At 37.6% G+C, this 23,805-nt stretch overlaps 2 protein-coding genes across 4 annotated transcripts in view; one reads left to right on the forward strand and one right to left on the reverse strand.

The window, feature by feature from the left end:
* Nucleotides 1-2,083: 2,083 nt before the first annotated feature.
* c1galt1a (core 1 synthase, glycoprotein-N-acetylgalactosamine 3-beta-galactosyltransferase 1a) lies at nucleotides 2,084-8,017 on the forward strand. Of its 3 annotated transcripts, none has more exons than XM_074613941.1 (4): nucleotides 2,084-2,187; nucleotides 2,451-2,507; nucleotides 4,466-5,130; nucleotides 6,770-8,017. In XM_074613941.1, exons 1-4 carry the CDS (start codon nucleotides 2,112-2,114, stop codon nucleotides 6,971-6,973), a joined length of 1,002 nt encoding a protein of 333 aa, XP_074470042.1. In that variant the 5' UTR covers nucleotides 2,084-2,111; the 3' UTR covers nucleotides 6,974-8,017. The 3 variants fall into 3 exon arrangements, with proteins under 3 accessions (XP_074470042.1, XP_074470041.1, XP_074470043.1); XM_074613942.1 differs by lacking the exon at nucleotides 2,084-2,187 and adding an exon at nucleotides 2,216-2,343; XM_074613940.1 differs by lacking the exon at nucleotides 2,084-2,187 and having other exon boundaries at nucleotides 2,203-2,507.
* Nucleotides 8,018-10,694: 2,677 nt separating this feature from the next.
* col28a1a (collagen, type XXVIII, alpha 1a) overlaps nucleotides 10,695-23,805 on the reverse strand; it is a 34,511-nt gene continuing 21,400 nt past the window's right edge. The window contains exons 25-35 of the mRNA XM_074614030.1: nucleotides 18,869-18,937; nucleotides 18,374-18,442; nucleotides 18,171-18,239; nucleotides 17,776-17,844; nucleotides 17,601-17,681; nucleotides 17,278-17,313; nucleotides 17,149-17,185; nucleotides 15,382-15,930; nucleotides 15,020-15,168; nucleotides 14,014-14,299; nucleotides 10,695-13,026 (exon numbers count right to left, since the gene is read on the reverse strand). Of these exons, the coding sequence (XP_074470131.1) occupies nucleotides 12,854-13,026; nucleotides 14,014-14,299; nucleotides 15,020-15,168; nucleotides 15,382-15,930; nucleotides 17,149-17,185; nucleotides 17,278-17,313; nucleotides 17,601-17,681; nucleotides 17,776-17,844; nucleotides 18,171-18,239; nucleotides 18,374-18,442; nucleotides 18,869-18,937 (1,587 nt within the window). The 3' untranslated portion in view covers nucleotides 10,695-12,853. The remainder of the gene's footprint in view (nucleotides 13,027-14,013; nucleotides 14,300-15,019; nucleotides 15,169-15,381; nucleotides 15,931-17,148; nucleotides 17,186-17,277; nucleotides 17,314-17,600; nucleotides 17,682-17,775; nucleotides 17,845-18,170; nucleotides 18,240-18,373; nucleotides 18,443-18,868; nucleotides 18,938-23,805) is intronic.

Raw genomic sequence — 23,805 nt, forward strand, 5'->3', positions numbered from 1 at the left:
CAGCGTCATCATGCAGAAACCTCCGTCAGGTCACGATGTGGGAAAACGTCTTTAGAAGGACTTGAAGGGAAAACAGCATTTTGATGCTAAAACATACTTTGATGATTTTTAATACATGAAGAACATACTGGGAAGATACAGGATGATAGAAAAACCTTTTTAAAAAAAATATATATATATATATATATAGAGACAATAGAAAGAAGCCGAGAGAGATTCTGACCCACTCCTCATGGTGAAACAATGAATGAGCGATAGCTAAGCTGGTTTATCAGGTCTGAACGGAGCGCTGCTCTGGGAAATCATATCAGTTTGTCAGAGTTCAACTCCATATTCTTTAGGCCGGACTAATCTTTCCATCTGGGTGGACAAGATAACACAGATACCTCTTGGAGTCAACAACAATGGACTGTTACAAGATTACCAACAGAAATGTTGCTGGGCTGAAGCATCAGATTGCATTTCATTGTGCACTGTTGCTAAGAAACTTGATTTTATCACGTTTGCCAAACCTCTTTATGTGATGATGTGATTATGTCAATGTGTAGTACAGCAGTTGTTTTCGTAACCGGAGCTCCTGCTCTCTGGGGCAGGAGAGTGAACTACACGTTGTCAAAAACAGTCTCATAAGTATTCACAAACAGACGTCAAGTTATGCAACTCGTAAAACACAATGCACAATCGTCAGAAACATCTTGTAGTGTACTGTCTAGCTGTAAAATGAGAGAGTTTGTGACCCGGTAGCCATGTTCCTCTAGAACCTCTAGAGAACCATCTTTGTTCTCCATTAGAACAGTAGAACCTCTAAAGAACCATCTTTGTTCTCCATTAGAACAGTAGAACCTCTACAGAACCATCTTTGTTCTCCATTAAAACAGTAGAACCTCTAAAGAACCATCTTTGTTCTCCATTAGAACAGTAGAACCTCTAGAGAACCATCTTTGTTCTCCATTATAACAATAGAACCTCTAAAGAACCATCTTTGTTCTCCATTAAAACAGTAGAACCTCTACAGAACCATCTTTGTTCTCCATTAGAACAGTAGAACCTCTACAGAACCATATTTGTTCTCCATTAGAACAGTAGAACCTCTACAGAACCATCTTTGTTCTCCATTATAACAATAGAACCTCTAAAGAACCATCTTTGTTCTCCATTAAAACAGTAGAACCTCTACAGAACCATCTTTGTTCTCCATTAGAACAGTAGAACCTCTAAAGAACCATCTTTGCTCTCCATTATAACAATAGAACCTCTAAAGAACCATCTTTGTTCTCCATTAAAACAGTAGAACCTCTACAGAACCATCTTTGTTCTCCATTAGAACAGTAGAACCTCTAAAGAACCATCTTTGCTCTCCATTATAACAATAGAACCTCTAAAGAACCATCTTTGTTCTCCATTATAACAATAGAACCTCTAAAGAACCATCTTTGTTCTCCATTAGAACAATAGAACCTCTAAAGAACCATCTTTGTTCTCCATTATAACAATAGAACCTCTAAAGAACCATCTTTGTTCTCCATTAGAACAATAGAACCTCTAAAGAACCATCTTTGTTCTCCATTAGAACAATAGAACCTCTACAGAACCATCATATACTCAAAAAGGAGGTATAATTTCATGTAAATGAAGTTTATTGATCATAAATTACAGAAGAAAGTCGTTTAAACTTGAGGTAATGAGTTGGAATGAAGTGGTCTTAAAAAGGTGTCATTATGTGCTGCCATTGAAAATGTTTTGTATATTATAATATTTATTATATTCTGACTAAACTTTGACATATACCCATCTGTGATAATCCATCAATATTATGTTCCACTGATAAATAATAATAAATAATTAAAAATTTCTGGGTTTTTATTACTCAAAAAATTAGGTGTAATTTCATGGAAAAAAAGTTTATAAACATAAATTCACCCCCAAAAAAAGTGTAAAACGTTGTGGTAATGAGTTGGAACGAGGTTGGCTAAAAAAAAAAGAAGTGTAACGCAGAATGATGATGATGACGTCATGATGTGTTCAATGGAGCTCCTCCTGACTCTGAATCAGATCTAGTGGAATCAGCTGCGTGACAGAAACGCGCTCTGACTCTCAGTGAGCTGCATCTGATGCATCTGATGCATCTGAAGGAGAAACAGACTCTAATCTTTGACGAGGTTGAAATCATTTCTGATGGTATTTATGGTAATTATCTTGTGATTTTTTTTTATTGTAAAGTTCTAACTCGTGTCCTGGCTGGCAGCTCTCCAAATCACCATTCTTCATCTTTATTCTCACAGTTTTTAGAGCTTGAAGTTCAGTGATTTAACATTGAACTCATTCCACGCACCTGTGTGGCAGGTAAATCAGGAGGATGAGGTACATTACGTCTCATTTAGTCTTCATCACTGGACTCATTATGGGATTTATTTCCTCTCGTTTTCTGTTGGACTCGACCTTCTCAACAGAACAAGCTGCATATTTCATGAGGAACGTCAAGCAAGTCAAACAGCGAGTCCACACAGGTAGGCACTGATTTAATTCATATTTAATTCATATTTAATTACATAAACTGTAATGATGGTCTGTCAGTGTCACATGGGATAAATCAGTGGTGGTTACATTTATTTATTAAACATTATAATCTTAACCTGGATTATTAAATAATCATTTTACAAAACCAAACATCCGAGAATCCAGTTTATTTATTATTATTATTTTTTTTTTCAATTTAAAAAATCTTTAGTAAGATGGACTGAAAAAGACAGAGAAGAGAACTGTGGATACAGTATGTAAACTGGCATGTAGGCTACAGTTCTGATTATGGTAACACTTCTTTTTAACAAGTAACCTATTTGAAATTTATGTGAAATTACTGCCAAATTACCCCCTTATGATTTATGATTTAATAATTATATTCAGCTTATTCCAATAGCTGGTAATTTATTTAATTTTAATTTTTAATTTATTTATTTAATTAATTTTATTAATTTTATTTATTTTATTTATTTTATTTATTTTTTACATTTCCAGGAAATAAAATTCAAAGTTATTTGTATATTGATATGCTTTATTTCCATGTCTTTTGATAAAATAAGTTATTTGCTAATTATTATCTATTTAAGTTTCTTAAAAAACAAAACTCCCTGAATCATGAAATTATAGCTACCAGGTTACATTAGTGTAGACAATAAGTCACACAATGGGGAGATTGTACCTGATCAGAAGTGTCTTCTTAACCATTATATGCCATTTCTTATGCTTATAATTATTAAATCATGTTTATAATAAAGTAATTTTCGATACATTTTGAGGTAAATATTGGGATAATTTGGCAAGTAATTTCAAATTGGTAACTTGTTAATTATCACCTAATTACCTGTATAATGAAGTGTTACCCTGGTTATAAATAAAGCAAACAAAGGGAGTAAAAGAGCAGTCTAGTTTCCTGGTGGTGATTCTACAGGATATTATGGGCTGGAGTTTGATGCACCCTCACCTGAGAACACCTTCCCTCCCTCTCATGTCCTGATGAACTGATAAACAAACCTGCTTATCAAGGGGGGGGGGGGTGTAAACACGCACCATCCTCTCACTCCAACCAGCCGGCTTTAATTAGCTAATAATAATAATCACTCAAAATAACTGAAAACACACTTTCCATAGCAACAAATTAATATATTAACGTTATCAAACAAAACCAAAATATTACTATTATTAACTAATTAAAGCATTATTTGGCTCCAACAGGGAGTATGAGTCAGCATGTCGTGTCTGTGCGAAGTTGTGTACACACAAATTAAATGCACAACTGACAACAACTGACAATCTGCCAATAAAACAATCTGCCAATAAATGGAAATCTTTTGTGAGGCCAGACAGGTTTATCACCTGTCAAACAGGCAATTAAAAATGATTTACTACGACGGAGCATTAGGGCCACATTGAGGGGAGAAAAAAATCTGAGATTTCGAGAATAAATTCATAATATTTCAAGAAAAATGTTTCGTAATATTACGAGAATAAAGTCATAACTTTACGAGAAAAAAGTCATTTCCTCCTCCACAGAAGAGTCAGTTTCCTCCAGCAGGTCCGCGTGGTTATTTCTTCAGAATAAACTCTTGCTCAATCTTTTCCAGGTATAAAGTATAACTTCACAAGATGTTCCACGTTCCTCTTTTTTACACTATTTCCCCTCTAAAATAATGCGTAAAATTACTACTTTATAACATCACAACTTTATTCTCAAAATCTCAGATTAATTTGTTTTTCCCTCAATAATCTCTACTCATGAATTCAGTTATACTTTTGACAACAGCCGGAGTGTATACTGTACTGATAAACCTTTAGTCTTGAACCTAAATGCATGTTAAATGCATTGAAAACGGCATTATAACTTTTTTCTCTTATGACTTCGTAATCTCGTAATATTAAAAGTGTCCATGCAACACATTTCTGATAATTCGTTCTTTACTTCCTCCAGTTGAGAACAAGAGCTCAGCAGCTACTTCCTCTCGCCCAACACGGATCTTGTGCTGGATCATGACGGGGCCCAAGAACTTGGAATCCCGAACGAAGCACGTCAAGGAAACGTGGGCCAAGCGCTGCAACCAAGTGCTGTACATGAGCTCTGTCAAGACCGACTTCCCCACCGTGGAGCTGAACGTGAGCGAGGGGAGGGACAACCTGTACTGGAAGACCATCCGAGCCTTTCAGTACATCCACAAGCACCACCTGGACCAAGCAGACTGGTTCCTGAAAGCGGACGATGACACGTTCGTGATCGTGGAGAATCTACGCTACACCTTGTCCAGATACGATCCGGAGAAGCCGTTGTACCTGGGCAGAAGGTTTACCCCCTTCATCAAGCAGGGCTACATGAGCGGAGGAGCAGGTTACGTCCTCAGTAAGGAAGCACTGAGGAGATTCGTCAAAGGGTTCGATACCGGGAAATGCACCCACTTCTCCACCATAGAGGACATGGCAATGGGCAAATGTATGGAGACGATGAAGGTGGAGCCGGCAGACTCCAGAGATGTGAATGGGAGACAAACATTTCATCCTTATCCTCCGGACCATTACCTGGTCAGACAGCCCCCAAGACCACGGCCTTGGTATCTGCTTTACGACCACTATCCACCAGTAGAGGTAAGCAACACAATACACACGTTCCTGTTGAGGATCTGGATGGACTGGTCTTAAGAAATCTCATAATTCATATGTCTCAAAATGCCAGTAAGAAGCACATTATTCCTGCATGGGAATTAATTCATATTGGAGAATTATGCAACCTCACAATTTACATCCAGTGTCTTATGCAAGAAGTAGTGTGCAGAGAAGTGGGAAGTAAAGGTGTTGAGGCCCGTCAGTCCAGAGTTTGTGTCACAGACCAGTTTTTTTAACCACAATATTTGTTAACCATACCTAAGTAGTTGCCATGCACAGATATTGTGTGAAGAATTAAAATGAAATAAAATATTAAAGGGCACGCCACCTAAATTAAGAATTCCAATATATTACTTCCATGACCTAGGAAAGTTCAATCAATATGTGAGAACATGAGCTCCTCTCTTTCTCAAAGCCAGAAACCAGAGAAGTAAAAATTATGATGTCGGAGTATAAAGTCTGGAGCTGCTCCATAGACAATGAATTTGGCTGATTTTGTGGACCCACATAATGATTGTTTTCTTATTTATACCCAAATGAGCTTTATTCTGTTGTAGAGTTCTCAGTTGTGAAACAGAAAATGTCCCCATATACTCAGAACATTCCCCTGGGTGCTTCTAGAACATCTCTCCTCATGCATCGTCTATGGAGCAGCTCCGGACTCTCTACCCTCTGACAGGGGTCAGCAACCTTTACTATCAAAAGAGACATTTTAGGCAAAAAAAAATCTGTCTGGAGCCACAAATCATGTGATCATTGTGATGAAGGTAACACAGTTTATAGTCTAAGTATATAGTATATAAGTCTAATGCAGTGAGGGCCAAAGAGACAATGTACTACGGAGTATTAGGGCCACATTGAGGGAAAAAACATCTGAGATTTACACAATAAAGTCAGAATATTACAAGAAAAAAAGTCGTAATATTACGAGAATAAAGTCATAACTTTACGAGAAAAAAGGAAAATAACACGTAAAATTACTACTTTATAATATTATGACTTTATACTCATAATACTACGACTTTATTTTCGTAATATTACGACTTTATTCTCGAAATCTCATACTGGAGAGGAGCTGAAGATACGCAGGTTGCTGACCCCTGGTTTATGACATCACATGTTTGCGTTTTAGCACTCTAGTTTCTGGATTTGGGAGAGAGTTGTTCATGTTTGCTAATATTTTTTGGACAGTCTTAGACCACAGGAAAAACATGAATGAATTTTGAAAATGGGCGTAGTTCCCCTTAATGCTCGTGTTTGGGAAGAAGTCGCTGTGTCTTTTTAAATCCGGCCAAGCGGTGATGCATTCGAGGACGATTCGGATCATTTTCTATATCCGTTTCCCATGGGAGGTCTGGCGGCGATGAGGGCTGAGACAGGATGTCACAGCTTTTTAGCTGCTGCCCCGAAGCTGCAGGTCACTCGTCCTCTGACACAACTTTATGAAAAGTGGCGACACAATTGCGTGTTAATTGAATGCCCATGCCAATAAGCCCCCTTGGACTGAGGCTAAATCTCCTGGAGTAATCATCCATCATTCACACTTGCTGAGTCGTCACCGACTTCCTGCTGTTTGAGCACACAGTCTGAATCCTAACTGTGTTTTTGTCTTTCTTTCCAGGGTCCAGGTTGCTGCTCAGATTTCGTTGTGTCCTTTCACTACATTTACGCCATCCAGATGTATGTGTTGGAGTACCTGACGTACCATCTGCGGCCGTATGGATACAAATACAGATTTAATCCGGATGAGGAAGCTGAAAGTTCACATAAAAATACCTCTGCATCAATGAGAGGAGGAACTGAGGGTTTCTGGAGACCGGCTTAACTGTAACCTATTTAATTCTTTCTAACCGTAACTTTCTAACTTAAGGCTTGTCAGGTTTAAAGATGTGTCGATCCCCTCCACCTGTGTTCCTACAAGGGCTGATTTCAACTGTGAAAACTGTGTTTACTTTGTATGCAATAAGAAATGTAAGGAGGAATCTTGAATTTGTCTTCCTTATTTTTGTCTTTTTATGTCAGTGCTACGAACTGTTATTGTTCTTTAAGAAGTCTTTCTCTGTGAGAACATCGGTGTATATTCTGTGTCGAAGTTGCTGAAAGAAGCTTAATGTGTTTGGCGGCAACACGGGTAATTGACTTTGTGATAGATGGGGGTGTGTTGGTGAAATCTGGTGGAAACTCAACTGGCTGACATTAAAAAAAAAACACCTACAAGTTGTATTGATAAGAAAAGATGGAAAACCAATGGAAATTGATCATTAAAATAAAAGAAATGGCGCTATACGGTACATGTTTGTCCTGCAAACACAGCAGCGGTTTCTTGTATACATGTAGCCATATACTGTCAGATGCACATATAGCATTAGTAGACGGTTATGATACAGGAGAGACTTCAGAGACCAGAACCAAAGCACACTGGAGCACACGAATTAGGAACAGCACTGTCGCTTTGTCTAGATTTTTAGGCATGAAGTATTTTCTGAATATTACTGTTATAGAGTTCAGTATGTTGAAGGCAGCATGCAGCGTACTGTATGTTTAACTGAATTCAAGCAGAAGCTTTGTTGCAACAACTTGCTGTGTATTTTAGTATTCCCTTTTGCTAAAAACAATATTTGAATATTCCTCCACTTAGCTGTCGTATTATTGTCTGACCAAGTGAATGACAAAGCAAAAATAACGGGACAGTTTTGGTCCGCAATTAGAATAGTTTGACATTTTGGGAATTATTCACTCCTGGGAGTTCGATGAGAAGATTGATATTATTGATATTGATACAACTCAAAGTTTGTACGATAAATATGACAACTCCTGCTTAGCTTAGCTTAGCTTAGCATAAAGGGCCAGCACCTCTAAAGGTCCCATATCAGCTCATTTTCAGGTTCATACAGGTATTTAGTGTTTCTACTAGAACATGTTTACATGCTGTAATGTTAAAAAAATAACACTATTTCCCTCATATACTGTCTGTCTGAATATACCTGTATTCACCCTCTGTCTGAAACGCTCCGTTTTAGTGCATTTCAATGGAACAGCAATGGAATTGCGTTGCTAGGCAACAGCTTGGGTCCATGCTTACTTCCTGTCAGCTGATGTTATTCACATACACTGCAACAGGAAATAAACTGGGACACATTTAGAAAGTTTATGTTTAAAACTGTGTAATGATCTAAATATTGTAAATTTGTGACATCACAGATGAACAGGAATCCTAATGGCTTGTTTCAAACGCACAATTTCTGAATACGGGCTGTGTGTGTTTCTCTGTATATTGAGCGTTTTGATAGTTTAACAGTATTTATATATAGAACTTAAACCTGCTTTATAATATAAAAGACATGAAAATCTCACTTTTTACAATATGGGACCTTTAAAATACTTTAAACATTTGAGACGTTCTGGTGGAACCAGAGGTTTAAACCCTCATAATCACATGGGGATCAACACCGCTGCCTCTCTTTCTACTTGTACCGCTCTACTGTCACTTAAACAGTCTGCTTTCTTGTAATCTTTATGTAAGAGTTGAGACACAACCAGAAGCTTTAGATCAGCAGGACTGACATGTATACCAGCTGTGTGTACTCGATCTCTGTGTGTTGCACTTTTGAAAGGCTTATGGGCAATCTTTAAGAAATTATATTTTATTTATTGAAAAAAAAAAGTTTATTTTTGTTAAACTACCATATTCTAAGTTTACTATTCCTACTGTTCTTTTACAATGTTAAAAAATAAAACAATATATTTTACAGTCAAGTGTGTCTTTCCTACGAGCAGAAATACGTCCCTCGAAACTGAGTTTGAATCATTTAGATTTGAATTTTAATTGCTCAACTTAAATAATTGCAATAAAAAAAAACTGAATTTAAATTACATAATTTGAATTTGTATCGTTTAGCTTTAATAATTGCATTGAAACCCTGAGTCATAATAGCTTAACTTCAAATTGAATTTGCCCTGTGATAGTCTGGCGACAGGTCAGGGTGTACCCCGCCTTCGCCCGATGTCAGCTGGGAACAGCTCCTGCTCTGAAACTGTATTTGATCCTCACTGATAATTCAACTCTCTATACTTCCACATTCAGTTCACACTTTTAAAATTCAGTTCATGTAATTCAGTTTCAGTTCACTGAGACACACATCCGGTCGTCGAGGAAGAGCAGTCGAGTGCAGATTCACAAAACTCTGGCCCGTGTAGCCTTCGTGTGCTCTAGCTCGCTACGTATTGTTTAATTTGTGGTCTGATAAAACAGTAAATTCATCAAATTCAGTGCCTCATATTGCTATTTTCCAGGCTACTGTAGCTGTCCGCGGAGACGGAATTTCCTTTTCTGCCACTTTGGATTCAGGATTAAATCAATAAACAATCTGTGAATCTGAACTCGACTGCTCTTCCTCGACGACCAGATGTGTGTCTCAGTGAACTGAAACTGAATTACATGAACTGAATTTTAAATGTGTGAACTGAATGTGGAAGTATAGAGAGTTGAATTTTCCGTGAGAATCGAATACAGTTTCAGAGCAACTGAATTCAGTTTCATAATATTACATTCAGTTTATTGGAATTCAGTTCTAAACTAATAAATTTCAAATGAAGCTATTCAGATTCTGTTTTTCAATGCAATTATTCAAGCTAAACAAAACAAATTCAAATTATGTGATTCAAATTCACTTTTTTTTAATGCAATTACTCAAGTCGAGCAACTCAAATTCAAATATTAATATTCAAATTCAGTTTCTAGTGACACATATTTCTGCCCATATTTCCCGTACAACATTCATCATAATGGAGGTTAATAGATTTTAGCTGAAAGATGAAACTACAACGACTACATCTTAAGTAATGAACATTGAAGTATAGCTACAACAGAATACACACTGTGTGTTTAGTTATCGAGACGCCCTTAAAGGCACCACGGCTTTGTGGACCACTCTTTAAACAAACACCTACAAAACGGTGACCCACAGAAACAATATGTAACAAGACAAATCCCAGAATTTAGAAAGTGTTTTATACACTGTTGGGTCTATAAACTACATCTGTAACAACGGGACAGTCACTAGATTCACATTGCAGATGAAGGTGCCTCAATTCTGATGTTTTGCCCTGCGCTCTTTTCACATCGTAATATCATCATGACTATACTTCTTACTGCAATATATAATCGAACCGTGGAAATAGAATAGGAGTAGAAGGCTCATTGAACTGTTTGCTGTGGTAATGTGGTAATGACAACAGGACCCACGTCAGAGAGGCTGTGTGGTCGCAGCTCCCGGAGACACTGAGTGTGTTCCAATCTGTCTACTTCTGTACTTACACTTACTATTTTGAGTGCATAAATGCATTCACACTGGGAAGTACGGCAAAATGCAGTGCACTCAAAGTACCCGGATGTTGTACTCAAAACGGTCAGATCGTTGAGTGTGGAACGCTGGACACTTTCCACACTCAATTGTCGCCATCTTGGCTACGTAGCGGAAGGGGCGGGACCGCGACCACTATTCAAACATACGTAGATAACAGAATAAATCAATACGTAAACATACCGGTGCATTTTCAGCCAACAGCAGGACACATCGTAGGAGTAGGCGACGACGTTGGAAAAGTAATTTCCACTCTGCTTTCATTTTTTTCTTCAACAAAGCAGGCAGATATTAAGGCTGGTAGTTGACGGGTAAAACCTGAAGGAGGCAGCAATGCAACACAAAGGATGCCAGCTGCCGTAAAACCGCGAAGAAGAAGAAGATATTTTGGCGGGTAGCGAGCCGCGGCCAAATGTTGCGATTGTAATTTCCGGTCAGTGCGCCGCAGGGTATTCGATTTGAGACGACCCTACCCCGCTGAAATACACGCACTACTCAAGTGAGTACAGAGTGCACACAGTACACTATATTGAAGTGTACTTCAGGAAGTACGTGGATTGGAACACACTCACTGGCTGGCTAGCTAGGTAGGTAGGTTATCCCCGGGCGGAGGGACCGTTGAGACCCGTCCCCGCCGCTGACCACCGGCCCGCTTTCCGGCTCATCAGTGCAGCACCGAGGCCTGGCGGAATCAGCCGCTAGCTAACCATCTATCTTGCTCATTCCACCGTGCTTCGATGCCACGCTGTTTACAGAAAACGAGCCGAACAAAGTCGTCACCAAAGAACCAGCAATGTACTTTCCTCCGCTGTGACAAGAGTGTGTGGATGAAGCATTAAAGCAGGGGGGAGGCAGCTTATTGTTTTGTTATGGAAAAAAAATCCATAATAACCTTTCAGCATATTATAATTCAAGTGGTACCCCAAGGGGAGGCAGTTTTATGTAAAAAGGCACAAAAAAGACGCCTCAATTTGTGAATCCATCCCTGCTCCGTGTCTTAAACTCCTCCCACCAGATGATGGCAATAGAGAGGTGAAGTCCCGCTCGCTCCGGTGGACCACCATGGGATCTTATTTTGGAAAATTCCTGGACAATATCTGTCATTGTTTTGTGTTGTTAATTGATTTCCAATAATAAATATAAACATATTTTTGCATAAAGCAGCGTATTTGTATTAAAGAGAGTATTAAATACTTGACAAATCTCCCTTTAAGGTACATTTTGAACAGATAAAAAATGCGATTAAATATTTTAATCGATTGACAGCCCTAGATTTAATTAGTTATTATTTCATGCTATAAAAAGGGGGTGTAACATCATGATTGACAGCTGCTCTGAGTGAAGTAGTCGCGGAGTCGGAGTCTCTGGCATTAGAGAAGGAGAGGAGATTAACTTCCGTAACCGTGATTGTCTGTTTCATACATAGTCTGAATATTAAAATCTGTATATACAGACTAAATGTTGCTAGCTAACTGAGCAATATTTCCACTGATAGAGTGAGGTTAGCCGGCGCTGTCGGACCGCCGTGTGTGTGCATAAGTCTGATTTGATTATATATAGATATCATACAGAAAGTCCTACAGGATCATGGACTTAACAATAAAGTGATGACTAACAGAGACCTCAACACTAGATGCTACTAAATCCTACACACTGGTCCTTTAAATCGTTCCCTCACGTTATTTATAGCCTAAGAATTACTTTGATATTTGGATCCTCCTCATTGTTCGTCAGCTATTCTATTAAAGGTATGTGATAACAGTATATTGTGTAATTCTCCTCGTGGTTCATCTCTTGTCATATTATAGAAAGTCCACTCGTGGTACTGAAGAACTTGAATGTGGGGGCTTGATGCTCGGAGCTGGAAAACTCAAGTCAACGGAGCCAGTTGATAACTTGCTTTGTGATGCTGGTTAACCCGGGATCACAGATGTTAGGCCCGAACAGACTGAGCTGAAGTCCCTTTGAGATACATGTCCCTGTTTTAGCCTGGAGGACAACTAAACAAAAGAAAAGTGAAATTAAAATGATTTGGAATTAGACGTTGAAGCAGTCTTTTTGATGATCCTGTCAGCTCGTATTGGTTTCTAGTTATATATTATAGGTATAAATCCCGGAGCAGATAGCTAGTACATGTGCAGCAGTTCAAAATTGAGCAGGAGCACCTGCAGTGTGAACGTAGCCTGAGAGAGAGAGAGAGAGAGTGAGGAGGTCCAGGTCTGCTCTCCATCATCTCCTTCACCTGCAACGGTCCACAGAGTGTCAGTCTGTTCTGTTCCTCAGTGACGGCGACGGAAGCATGTCGGCTTCGCACGCAACCTTTTTCTCCACAACACAGTTTGTTACGTGTAGACGCAGGAGTTCCTGCAGCTGGCTTCAGTCTCAAAGTTGTTTGCGTTGCCCTGACAGCCTCCGTACCAGAACTGGGCGCAGGCGTTGGCCTCGGGGTCGTAGTACCACTTGACTGTGTACTGTCGACAGGGACCTGGGTCCAGAGGTAGACTGCAGCCCTCGTCTGAAAGAACAAGAACGGTGCAATAAATGAATTGTTCAGCTTGGATTGATTAATCACTGCTGTCAGTTCAAGTTTTGTGTATGTAGCAGGTCATTTGCCAGGTCACAAACTTTCTCATTTTACAGCTAAACCGTGCACTACAAGATGTTTCTGAGAACATCTGAGGAGAGAAATAGGCATTACAGTAACAGAATATTGATTCATAATTGATCAGCGCTGCCTAGTTTGACCGTTTGGTTGGAGTTCAGAGTGATTGACAGCCGAGTCTCATAGACGGCAGCTGGACAGCAGACCTCAGATCAGCTCTTACTGCTTGTTTTCCTCCGGTCTGTGAAATCTTGCAGATGCTGTTAGGAGCACCCGAGGACACCGGAGGACACAGAGGAACATTATTTTTTTTACCTGTCTCACGTATCACTGTCAGGATATAGTGACAGTTCCTTAAGTGTTATATTATTATACATTATATTAATGGATCATTATTATTGAAGCATTAATGTGTAAGGAGCTTTTACTTTACTTGATCGAGATGAAGCTCGATAGTTCAATCTATAAATTGCCTGTTTAAATTGATTACGTTCATCTTGATATAGATCTAAATAAACAAAGTAACCAGTAACTAAAACTGAACTATGAAAGTAGAAAGTACTCAAGTAAAATACAAATGTCTAAAACCTCCACCATTTAATCTGTTCTCATCGTTGACTAATAACCATAAAAGAGTAGCCTATATGAGCATCACGATCTCCCCGGACTTAAACAAAAGGAACTTATTTGAGAAAGGGTGGCGTCCAGATTTCCCAACCAGAACAAACACGAGGTGTGATAAACCACCTTATGATCTGTTGCACAACTCTGGATTTCCCGTCACCTTTTTGTCATGTTGGCTGCAGTACAGGAAGGCAATCAGCATTTCAAAACGATGTTTGATGTTAGTGACATGTATCAAAGGCGTAGTCTCCATCTGTTCCCGCTCTGCTTGTTTACCTGGCAGCGATGACTCAGTCAAGGGTGGAGGAGGAGGAGGAGGGCTAACCGGAGCCTGTGTGCTCTCAGCCTCATACAGCCAGTCACCACTCGGAGTCTGAGGACCCACCCCGGAGGTCACCCCGGGGCCGTGCGGCCCCCTGCCGCCGGGAGAGACCAGCGTGAGGTCTGGCAGCTCGTTCCACGGCTCCACCAACAGTTTAGCATCCAGCAGGTTCTCGTCGGCCCGACCGGACTCGTGGGACTGTGGAGTCGGGGCTGTCGCTGTCTCCAGTGGGAGTTCGATCTGGGAAGTAGTGGAGCTCAGATCAGACACACGTCATACTAACTTTTACAAAACATGCAACCACTGCTATTTTCAGTATAATTTCAATAAACAATGAAACTTGAAGAGGCTTGTTTGGAAGACATAACCAGATGAACGTCAGCTTTTTGCAGCAATTGCTCTGTCCAGAGTCAGAATGCCATGAAGTTTGGGTATATTTTGGTTCCCCAGAGGATGATTTGCTGAATGCCTGGAGAAATCACTCACTCCCTCACGCATGGTACGTGTCCACAGGGGCGTTTTTTATCGCGAGGCAAGCATTGGACGCTTGATGGTCTGTCACTAGACACTCGGCTCCTGATTGGACGAACGCTTTCCCTCCGTGGGCCGCTGCTCCCAGCTTTAAACCGGAAACAACACGGCGGCTCGTTTGGAAACTTTCTTCTCTTATTTCAAGAATAGTTCACTGAAATGTGTTTCTGAAAACATTTTATGCAAGAAATAAGCCGTGCGGTTGATGAATCTGTCTTTATTTTAGATCGACAACGTTTAGTTTAAAAGTTTTGCGGGACTTTCCAGAGGTGGCGAGTCGCGTCAGACGCCCATGATTTGCATAAAGTAGCCTCTTCCCCCTAAACTCCCCCTGTACCCCCCTAAAAAAGACAAAAACGGATCTATTGTGGGTCTCAGAGGTTAACAGGCTAGCTATCATTTGTCCGAATGAGATAAAAGCAGCATTACTTGTATGTTTTCCTCAACTGGGAACTCTTCGGAGCGGTCGTCTTCTGGAGTCTCCGGGTGGATTTCCACGGGTGTAAAGACAGAGTTTGGTAGAAATGCCCTCATGTCCTCCTGCTCGCAAATCCGACTCAGTATTTGGCTTTCCAGACCTGTAGCAAGACGAACAACATAACAGTTACAGGTTTTACTCATCACAGGAAACTCATGGCAGGTTTAATGCTGACTTCTCTCAGCACCCCCGGCTGACTTCCAGCGTCCCTGCGGGTACACTACAGCAAGTTTTGGCACCTCAATGAGGTTTGAAGGGTTACCAACTTGTTATAGAAAACCAAAGCTGTCGTGAGATGACATTGATTGCTTACTGGGAAGCGTCCTGAAGTCATCTATGAGGTAGACGTCATCGGGATCAGAGGCGATAATGTCCATCTGAGCCTGGAAATCTTCATAGAGAGGGTCCGTTTTGTTCACCACTCCTATCACAAACATCTCGATACCCGCCGCGTGGGCCTCCTTCGCAGTTTCTTCAAACTGCACGATGTCTCGGGGGTCGGCCTGCCCGTCCGTTAGAACCACGGCCACTTTCCTCACGCCGGGCCGCGATGCCTGGAACAGCTGGTTTGCCGAATCTATGGCGCTACCCGTGAAGGTGCCCTCGCCCAGGTAAGGCATCTTCCTGACGGCGGCCTTGACGTCGTCCTGGCTGGACTGCTGCTGCAGACTGACTACCACCATGTCCACGTGGCTGTAGAGCACCACGCCGATCCGAGTGGCTTCTCGGCTCACCGCCATCTGGTCGACGAGAGCGTTCACAAAGTCCTTCACCAGCTCAAAGTTTTTCGGTCCCACGCTCGCAGAGCTGTCTATCACAAACACCAGCTCCAGAGGGCTTTCTCTGCACTTGAGACCGCAGCCTGGGCAGCAAATGTCAGAGAGAAATTATAAATGTAAAAACAACAGCAGGGGTGGATGCAAAAACAGGAACCACTGCAAAACAAAGCTTTGCAATAAGTAGCCTACTATCTCTGTGCAGCTTATAATCTTACCCGATGGAACAAGATACAATAAACACTACATCACTTCAAAGCTTCAGTTCACACTTTACCTCAACTTACTTAAGTTGCTTTTGTCTTCAATGAACTCTTTGACACGTTTCACAGAGTGACTAGTGTGTAGGATTTAGATGGATCTATTGGCAGAAATGGAATATAATATTCATTATTGTGTTTTCTTTAGTGTATAATCACCTGAATTCGTTGTGTTTTCGTTGCTTAGAATGAGCCAATTCTGTATTACACCTTTTTGGTCAAATTCATTCCAACTCATTACCACAAGTTTTACACTTTTTTTTGGAATTCATGGTCAATAAACCTAATTTATATGAAATTAAACCTAATTTATATGAAATTAAACCTAATTTATATGAAATTAAACCTAATTTATATGAAATTAAACCTAATTTTTTAGGAAAAAAATGCAGAAATTATGAATTATTTGGACTATACTCAAAATTGGAGGAATAATGTTGATGGATTATCAAAGACCGGTATATGTCAAAGTTTAGTCAGAATATTACAGATATTATAATATTAAAAAAAATGTTTAATGACAGTGTGAAAGTTTTTTTTTTTGCAAAGACCATTTAAGGGAACCATCCATGTAATTTTGAGGAAATTAGGTGGAAGACATCCATATTTATGAAATAATGAAGTTTGAAAACGGGTCAAATTGGACCCGAAGACAACAGGAGGGTTAAAGGATCTGCTACTGACGACTTGATGCCAGATACCACAGCAGACCTTCAGAGGTCAAGAGGAGTCCATGCCTCCACGGGTCAGGAGGGGGACCTACTCAGTATTAGGCAGGTGGTCATCATGTTATGGCTGATCAGTGTATATTTTTCAAGACAGGACGATAGTCGGATAAACTAGTCATGTTTCTACAGTAGCCCAGACCGGACAAACCAAACACGAGGAGGAGGGGCCTTTTGCTGTTTTACGTTGATGCTTATGGAGACGGGCAGATGCCACTAAATCCTACACACTGGTCCTTTAATTTACATTTATTAGACACGTTAGTTCCCAACTAAACTACACAAAAAAAAGATTAGTATGGACCGATTATTAACTTACCACAGATCTCCTTTATAATCCTGATGACCTCTTCTCTCTGTGTACAGAAAACAAATAAGATGAAGAAAAAAAAAAAAAATAGGTCTTAAATTTGAGTTCAGTGTCATTTGTGCCCGTCACTTTACTCACCGTCAGCCCCGGTTCTCCCTTTTCTCCGGCTCTCCCCTGTAAAATTAAACTCACTTTAGGAAGTAGAATGATAACACTGTCTAGTCAAGTCAAGTTGATTCTATGTGGTTAGTAACACATTTGTCTGTGGCGTGACAAACCCAGAATGCATATTTATTTTTGCAGTGCCTACAAAAAAAAAAAGAAACTGTGTCCCAAAAGAAATTATAGCTGGAAAAAAAAATGTTCACAGAGAACTGCGACATCACAGGCCTTATGAGGATCTGCTTAAGAGGTTGTTAGATAAACGATGAAGCATTTCAAGATGGGTCATGCTATGTTACCATTGGTCCAGTAGATCCAGTTTCTCCATAGTCTCCATTGTCTCCTTTCTTTCCCCGGTCTCCAGAAAGACCTCTGTCACCCTGTTTGTGTGAGAATCCTCTTTAACACAGCAAATTTGGAGCACTGGTAATCAGAGGCCACGAATAGCACATGCAATAGATGTATTGTTAATACCTTCTCGCCTGGAAGGCCATCCCCCGGTGCCCCCCGAGGGCCCAATGGCCCCTGAAACCCAGGCTCTCCCTATGAATAAAGACAGATGAATTGGTAAGCGTGACTAGAGTATCATCAGCATATAGACTTATCTTACTGTCCTGTCCATTGAGTGAAACACCACAGATGGATTGATTTGATGTAACAGCACAGGCTTAAGAAGGGACAATGTTCATCCTTTGCAGGACAAAATAATGGATCGACAACCTCAGCTCCATCATAGCTGGGTGCTGAAGCCTCAAAAACAAGTACCTAACCTGTCCTTGGTGAACAACATGATACTGTCGGGATACATTTGTGATCCCATTGTCTTCAATAACATCATACCAGCCTTGTCGAGTGTTTTTATTGCCCACCTTTGGTCCCTGGATGCCTTCTCCTGGAGGCCCTAGCAGGCCTGCTGGACCAGGCTGCCCTGTAGAGCCCTGGGAATACAACACATCACAGCAATTGTCAAGTTACAAGACTAATATCACTACGTTAAGCAGAGGAAATAGTTGGTGGGAACAATGGATATTGTTTAATTCCCTTTGTATTGTATGTATACACACAAACTGACCTTCGGTCCATAAAGTCCAATTCCAGGAGGACCCGATGACCCCGGCACCCCCGACAAGCCTCTGTCACCCTGACAAACAGACAAAACAACTAAACTTTACTCTACTGTTCCATCTTATACAGCACCTTGCACCCTTTTTTGTTTGATCCATTTCTGCTTCTGTCTCTTTCCATATCGCCCAACAACACTACACACAGCTAAACAGTCTCTATTCCAATCTGCTATAAAGTTCACAACCGTATCCACATTAAAGATGAGGCGGTCATATGAGTTTTGCTTGGTTGGTGTGGAAGCTGATGTTCAGCAGTTAAACCTTCCTCTGTGAATCAACTTCACGCTGTTGTGTTTTAAATATTTCAAAATTGTTCGTGAACAATCCTATTTTCTCACTCAGGTATGTTTGAATAGCACTACAGTTCCCATGAGCCTCAGTGAATGTCCTTCTGAGGGCTTTCTTTCACCTCATGAATTCATGAAGTAACACTAGTGCCTCACCTTAGGTCCGGGTAGTCCTTTCCCTTCAGGTCCCATCTCTCCTTGCACTCCTGGTAAGCCAGGCAGCCCCTAATGATCAAGGAAAACATGTTCATTTAAAAACCTGTATTTCTTCAACGTATCCTCATAAATCAATTAATATGATTCAATTCAATTCAAACTCTATTGCAGACACAATGTCCAGATAAAAAAATACATTACAAATTATACATCACAATACAAAAAGCACACTTTTTGTGCATCCTAAAGTCCTCAAACATGTGTTCGTAAATTTTAAAATCACGCAGGAAGTCATGGATGGTTGACTTCCTGTTTGCCGAAAAAATCTCAAAAATATTTAACACGAACTTCAAGATGTATGCAATGACATACTTGAATTTCGTGAAGATCGGAGAAACTTTCTCTGAAAAACTGCCTACATTAGGGGGCGCTATCTCGCCCGCTGGAGACACCCGAGCCCAATCACTACAGAACTTTGAATTTCGGGCCAGTTCTGAGGCATATTCCACTTTTCATGAGTTTTTGGGGATGGGAAAGGCCTCAAAAATGACATATTCCGGCAGGAAAATAATAATAATCCTTAGAAAAACAATAGGTTTCCTTGCACTTTCGTGCCAGGACACCGTTGGGGTCCTGGCACTTTCGTGCTCGGGCCCTAAATATACATACATCAATGCATTACATATAAAGAACTATACCAATGCCTCCACAGCTGTGATTGGTACCGTGTAGTGCTAAATCTTATGTTAGACAACCGCAAGATTATTTCATTCTCAGTCATTTAGCCGGCATATAAATTTGTACATGAGATTTCTTAAGACCGTTTGAAAAGTATTTATGCCTGCAGACACAAACATTTCACCTGCACTGCAACATCTCAGTCTTTTGAGTAATATTGTCATCGCATCATTATATGCGACTTGAACTACTTTTTTGTAGTTTGTCCACAGATGGGCTGTATATACAGCGGTGTACAATATGCTCTGAACAGAGACATCCTCACTATCCGAACACATACTAAACTTCTGTGAGATAATGTTTGCTTGTGCATACATCTATACCGGCATTGCCTAAAAATATCATCATCATCTGTCGTGTCTTTGGTAATGAAATGTCCGAGATATTTTACCTTATTACAGACACAAAGATTGTTGTTAGACAATTTGAAGTCTGGAAATTTTAGACATTTGTCCTCCTTCGTTCTTCAGATCAAGACGACACTCTTACTGGCATTGTATTGGATATCATGTTAAGACCAGCACTACTTGGACTAAAGATCACAAGATCATCAGCATATATAATATGGTTCACTAAAGTATTACCAACCATGCACCCAGTATTACAGACTTTCAATTGCTTGGAGAGATCATCAATATATAAATTAAAAAGAACTGGGGACAAAATCCTCCTTTGTCTGACACCATTGCTAACCCCAAATGGGGCTGACACACTGTTGCCCCATTTTACTTGCATAGTCTGGTGAGCAAACCAGTAAGCCAGGATTCTCACAATGTATTAAACTCAATTTAATAAACAACTTTCTATGATTAACAAGATCAAAAGCTTGAGAAGCATCAATAAAACACATAAGAACTGATGAATTTTGACCTCTATATTTGTTTACAGTTTCCTTTAATGCACAGGTCAGTGCCGTGTTTAGCTTTAAAACCAAACTGGTTGTCTGTGGAGTTACTAAACTCATTTAATCTATCCAGCAGGATTCTATCAGGATGATATCTTATGAAAAGCTATTATTCATTTTTTTGTGAGTTCTCCTGTGAATGTCAGTGCGACTGTGCAAGCCCCTGTAGTGCAGGACCAGTTTAGGCAACAAAACTACATGGTTAGATTTAGGAAAAGATCGTGGTTTGGGTTAAAATAAGTACATTTCTTGAGTAAAATAAGTATGTTTACTTATCTAACAGCATGTATGTAAGTTACATTACAAAAGTAAAATAAGTCAACATTGACTTTGTTTCACACAGGACATGAACAGTGGTCTCCTGGGTCAAAGTCCTGTGTTTGTTTGACCCATCCATCCAACCCGCCCTGTTTTTTTTCAAACTTTTTTTTCAAACTTTTTTTTCAAACTTGTTTTTCAGACTTATTTTCAAATTTATTTTTCAAACTTTTTTTCCAGACTTTTTTTTCAAACTTATTTTTCAGACTTTTCTCAGACTTTTATTTTGGACATTCTTTTGGACATTTTTCAAATGTTTTTTTCAGACTTTTTTTCAAATTTATTTTTCAAACTTTTTTTCCAGACTTCTTTTTCAGACTTTTATTTTGGACATTTCTTGGACATTTTCCAGACTTTTTTTCAAACTTTTTTTTCAGACTTTTTTTCAAAATTTTTCTCAAATTTATTTTTCAGACTTTTCAAACTTTTTTTCAAACTTGTTTTTGAGACTTATTTTAAAATTTATTTTTCAAACTTTTTTTCAAACTTTTTTTAAAATTTATTTTTCAAACTTTTTTTCAGACTTTTTTTTCAGACTTATTTTCAAACTTTTTTTTCAGACTTTTTTCAAACTATGTTTTAAAACCTTTTTCAAACCTGTTTTTCAAACTTTTTTTTCAGACTTTATTTTCAAACTTTTTTTCAAACTTTGTTTTCAAACTTTTTTTCAAACTTTTTCTCAGACTTATTTTCAAACATTTTTTTTCAAATTTATTTTTCAAACTTTTTTTTCAGACTTTACAAACTTTTTTTTCAAACTTGTTTTTCAGACTTATATTCAAATTTTTTTTCAAACTTTGTTTTCAAACTTTTTCTCAGACTTATTTTCAAACATTTTTTTTTTAATTTATTTTTCAAACTTTTTTTTCAGACTTTACAAACTTTTTTTTCAAACTTGTTTTTCAGACTTATATTCAAACTTTTTTCAAATTTATTTTTCAAACTTTTTTTCAGACTTTTTTTTCAAACGCTTTTTTCAGACTTTTTTTCAAACTTTTTTTCAAATTTATTTCAGACTTTTTTTTCAAACGTTTTTTTCAGACTTTTTTTTCAAACTTTGTTTTCAAACTTTTTTCAGACTTATTTTCAAACTTTTTTTTCAGACTTTATTTTCAAACTTTTTTTCAAACTTTTTTTCAAACTTTGTTTTCAGACTTTTTTCAAACTTTTTTTCAAACATTTTTTTTCAAATTTATTTTTCAAACTTTTTTCCAGACTTTTTTTTCAAACTTTTTTTCAAACTTTTTTCAGACTTATTTTCAAATTTATTTTTCAAACTTTTTTCCAGACTTTTTTTTCAAACGTTTTTTTCAGACTTTTTTTCAAACTTTTTTTCAAATTTATTTCAGACTTTTTTTTCAAACGTTTTTTTCAGACTTTTTTTTCAAACTTTGTTTTCAAACTTGTTTTTGAGACTTATTTTAAAATTTATTTTTCAAACTTTTTTTCAAACTTTTTTTCAAATTTATTTCAGACTTTTTTTTCAAACGTTTTTTTCAGACTTTTTTTTCAAACTTTGTTTTCAAACTTTTTTCAAACTTGTTTTTCAGACTTATTTTCAAACTTTTTTTTCAGACTTTATTTTCAAACTTTTTTTCAAACTTTGTTTTCAGACTTTTTTTCAAACTTTTTTTCAAACTTTTTTTTTCAAATTTATTTTTCAAACTTTTTTCCAGACTTTTTTTTCAAACTTTGTTTCAGACTTTTTTTTCAAACTTTGTTTTCAAACTTTTTTCAGACTTATTTTCAAACTTTTTTTTCAGACTTTATTTCAAACTTTTTTTCAAACTTTGTTTTCAGACTTTTTTTCAAACTTTTTTTCAAACTTTTTTTCAAACTTTTTTTTTCAAATTTATTTTTCAAACTTTTTTCTAGACTTTTTTTTGAAACTTTTTTTGAAACTTTTTTTCAGACTTATTTTCAAATTTATTTTTCAAACTTTTTTCCAGACTTTTTTTTCAAACGTTTTTTTCAGACTTTTTTTCAAACTTTTTTTCAAATTTATTTCAGACTTTTTTTCAGACTTATTTTATCAAACTTTTTTTTCAGACTTTATTTACAGACTTTTTTTTCAAACTTTGTTTCAGACTTTTTTTTCAAACTTTGTTTTCAAACTTTTTTCAAACTTTTTTTTCAGACTTTATTTTCAAAATTTTTCTCAAATTTATTTTTCAGACTTTTCAAACTTTTTTTAAAATTTATTTTTCAAACTTTTTTTCAGACTTTTTTTTCAGACTTATTTTCAAACTTTTTTTTCAGACTTTTTTCAAACTATGTTTTAAAACCTTTTTCAAACTTTTTTTTCAGACTTTTTTTCAAAATTTTTCTCAAATTTATTTTTCAGACTTTTCAAACTTTTTTTCAAACTTGTTTTTGAGACTTATTTTAAAATTTATTTTTCAAACTTTTTTTCAAACTTTTTTTAAAATTTATTTTTCAAACTTTTTTTCAAACTTTTTTTAAAATTTATTTTTCAAACTTTTTTTAAGACTTTTTTTTCAAACTTGTTTTTCAGACTTTTCTCAGACTTTTATTTTGGACATTCTTTTGGACATTTTTCAAATGTTTTTTTCAGACTTTTTTTCAAATTTATTTTTCAAACTTTTTTTCCAGACTTCTTTTTCAGACTTTTATTTTGGACATTTCTTGGACATTTTCCAGACTTTTTTTCAAACTTTTTTTTCAGACTTTTTTTCAAAATTTTTCTCAAATTTATTTTTCAGACTTTTCAAACTTTTTTTCAAACTTGTTTTTGAGACTTATATTAAAATTTATTTTTCAAACTTTTTTTCAAACTTTTTTTCAAATTTATTTTTCAAACTTTTTTTCAGACTTTTTTTTCAGACTTATTTTCAAACTTTTTTTTCAGACTTTTTTCAAACTATGTTTTAAAACCTTTTTCAAACTTTTTTTTCAGACTTTTTTTCAAAATTTTTCTCAAATTTATTTTTCAGACTTTTCAAACTTTTTTTCAAAC

The sequence above is a fragment of the Sebastes fasciatus genome, chromosome 17 (assembly GCF_043250625.1).
Source record: "Sebastes fasciatus isolate fSebFas1 chromosome 17, fSebFas1.pri, whole genome shotgun sequence".
In the NCBI taxonomy this organism is placed as follows: Eukaryota; Metazoa; Chordata; class Actinopteri; order Perciformes; family Sebastidae; genus Sebastes; species Sebastes fasciatus.

Bases quoted from the DNA above. Each gene is read 5' to 3' on its own strand.
- c1galt1a (XM_074613940.1), top strand. From the start codon at position 2,357: ATGAGGTACATTACGTCTCATTTAGTCTTCATCACTGGACTCATTATG. The intron at 2,508-4,465 runs GTAGGCACTGAT...TACTTCCTCCAG, and splicing joins CAAACAGCGAGTCCACACAG to TTGAGAACAAGAGCTCAGCA. The intron at 5,131-6,769 runs GTAAGCAACACA...CTTTCTTTCCAG, and splicing joins ACCACTATCCACCAGTAGAG to GGTCCAGGTTGCTGCTCAGA.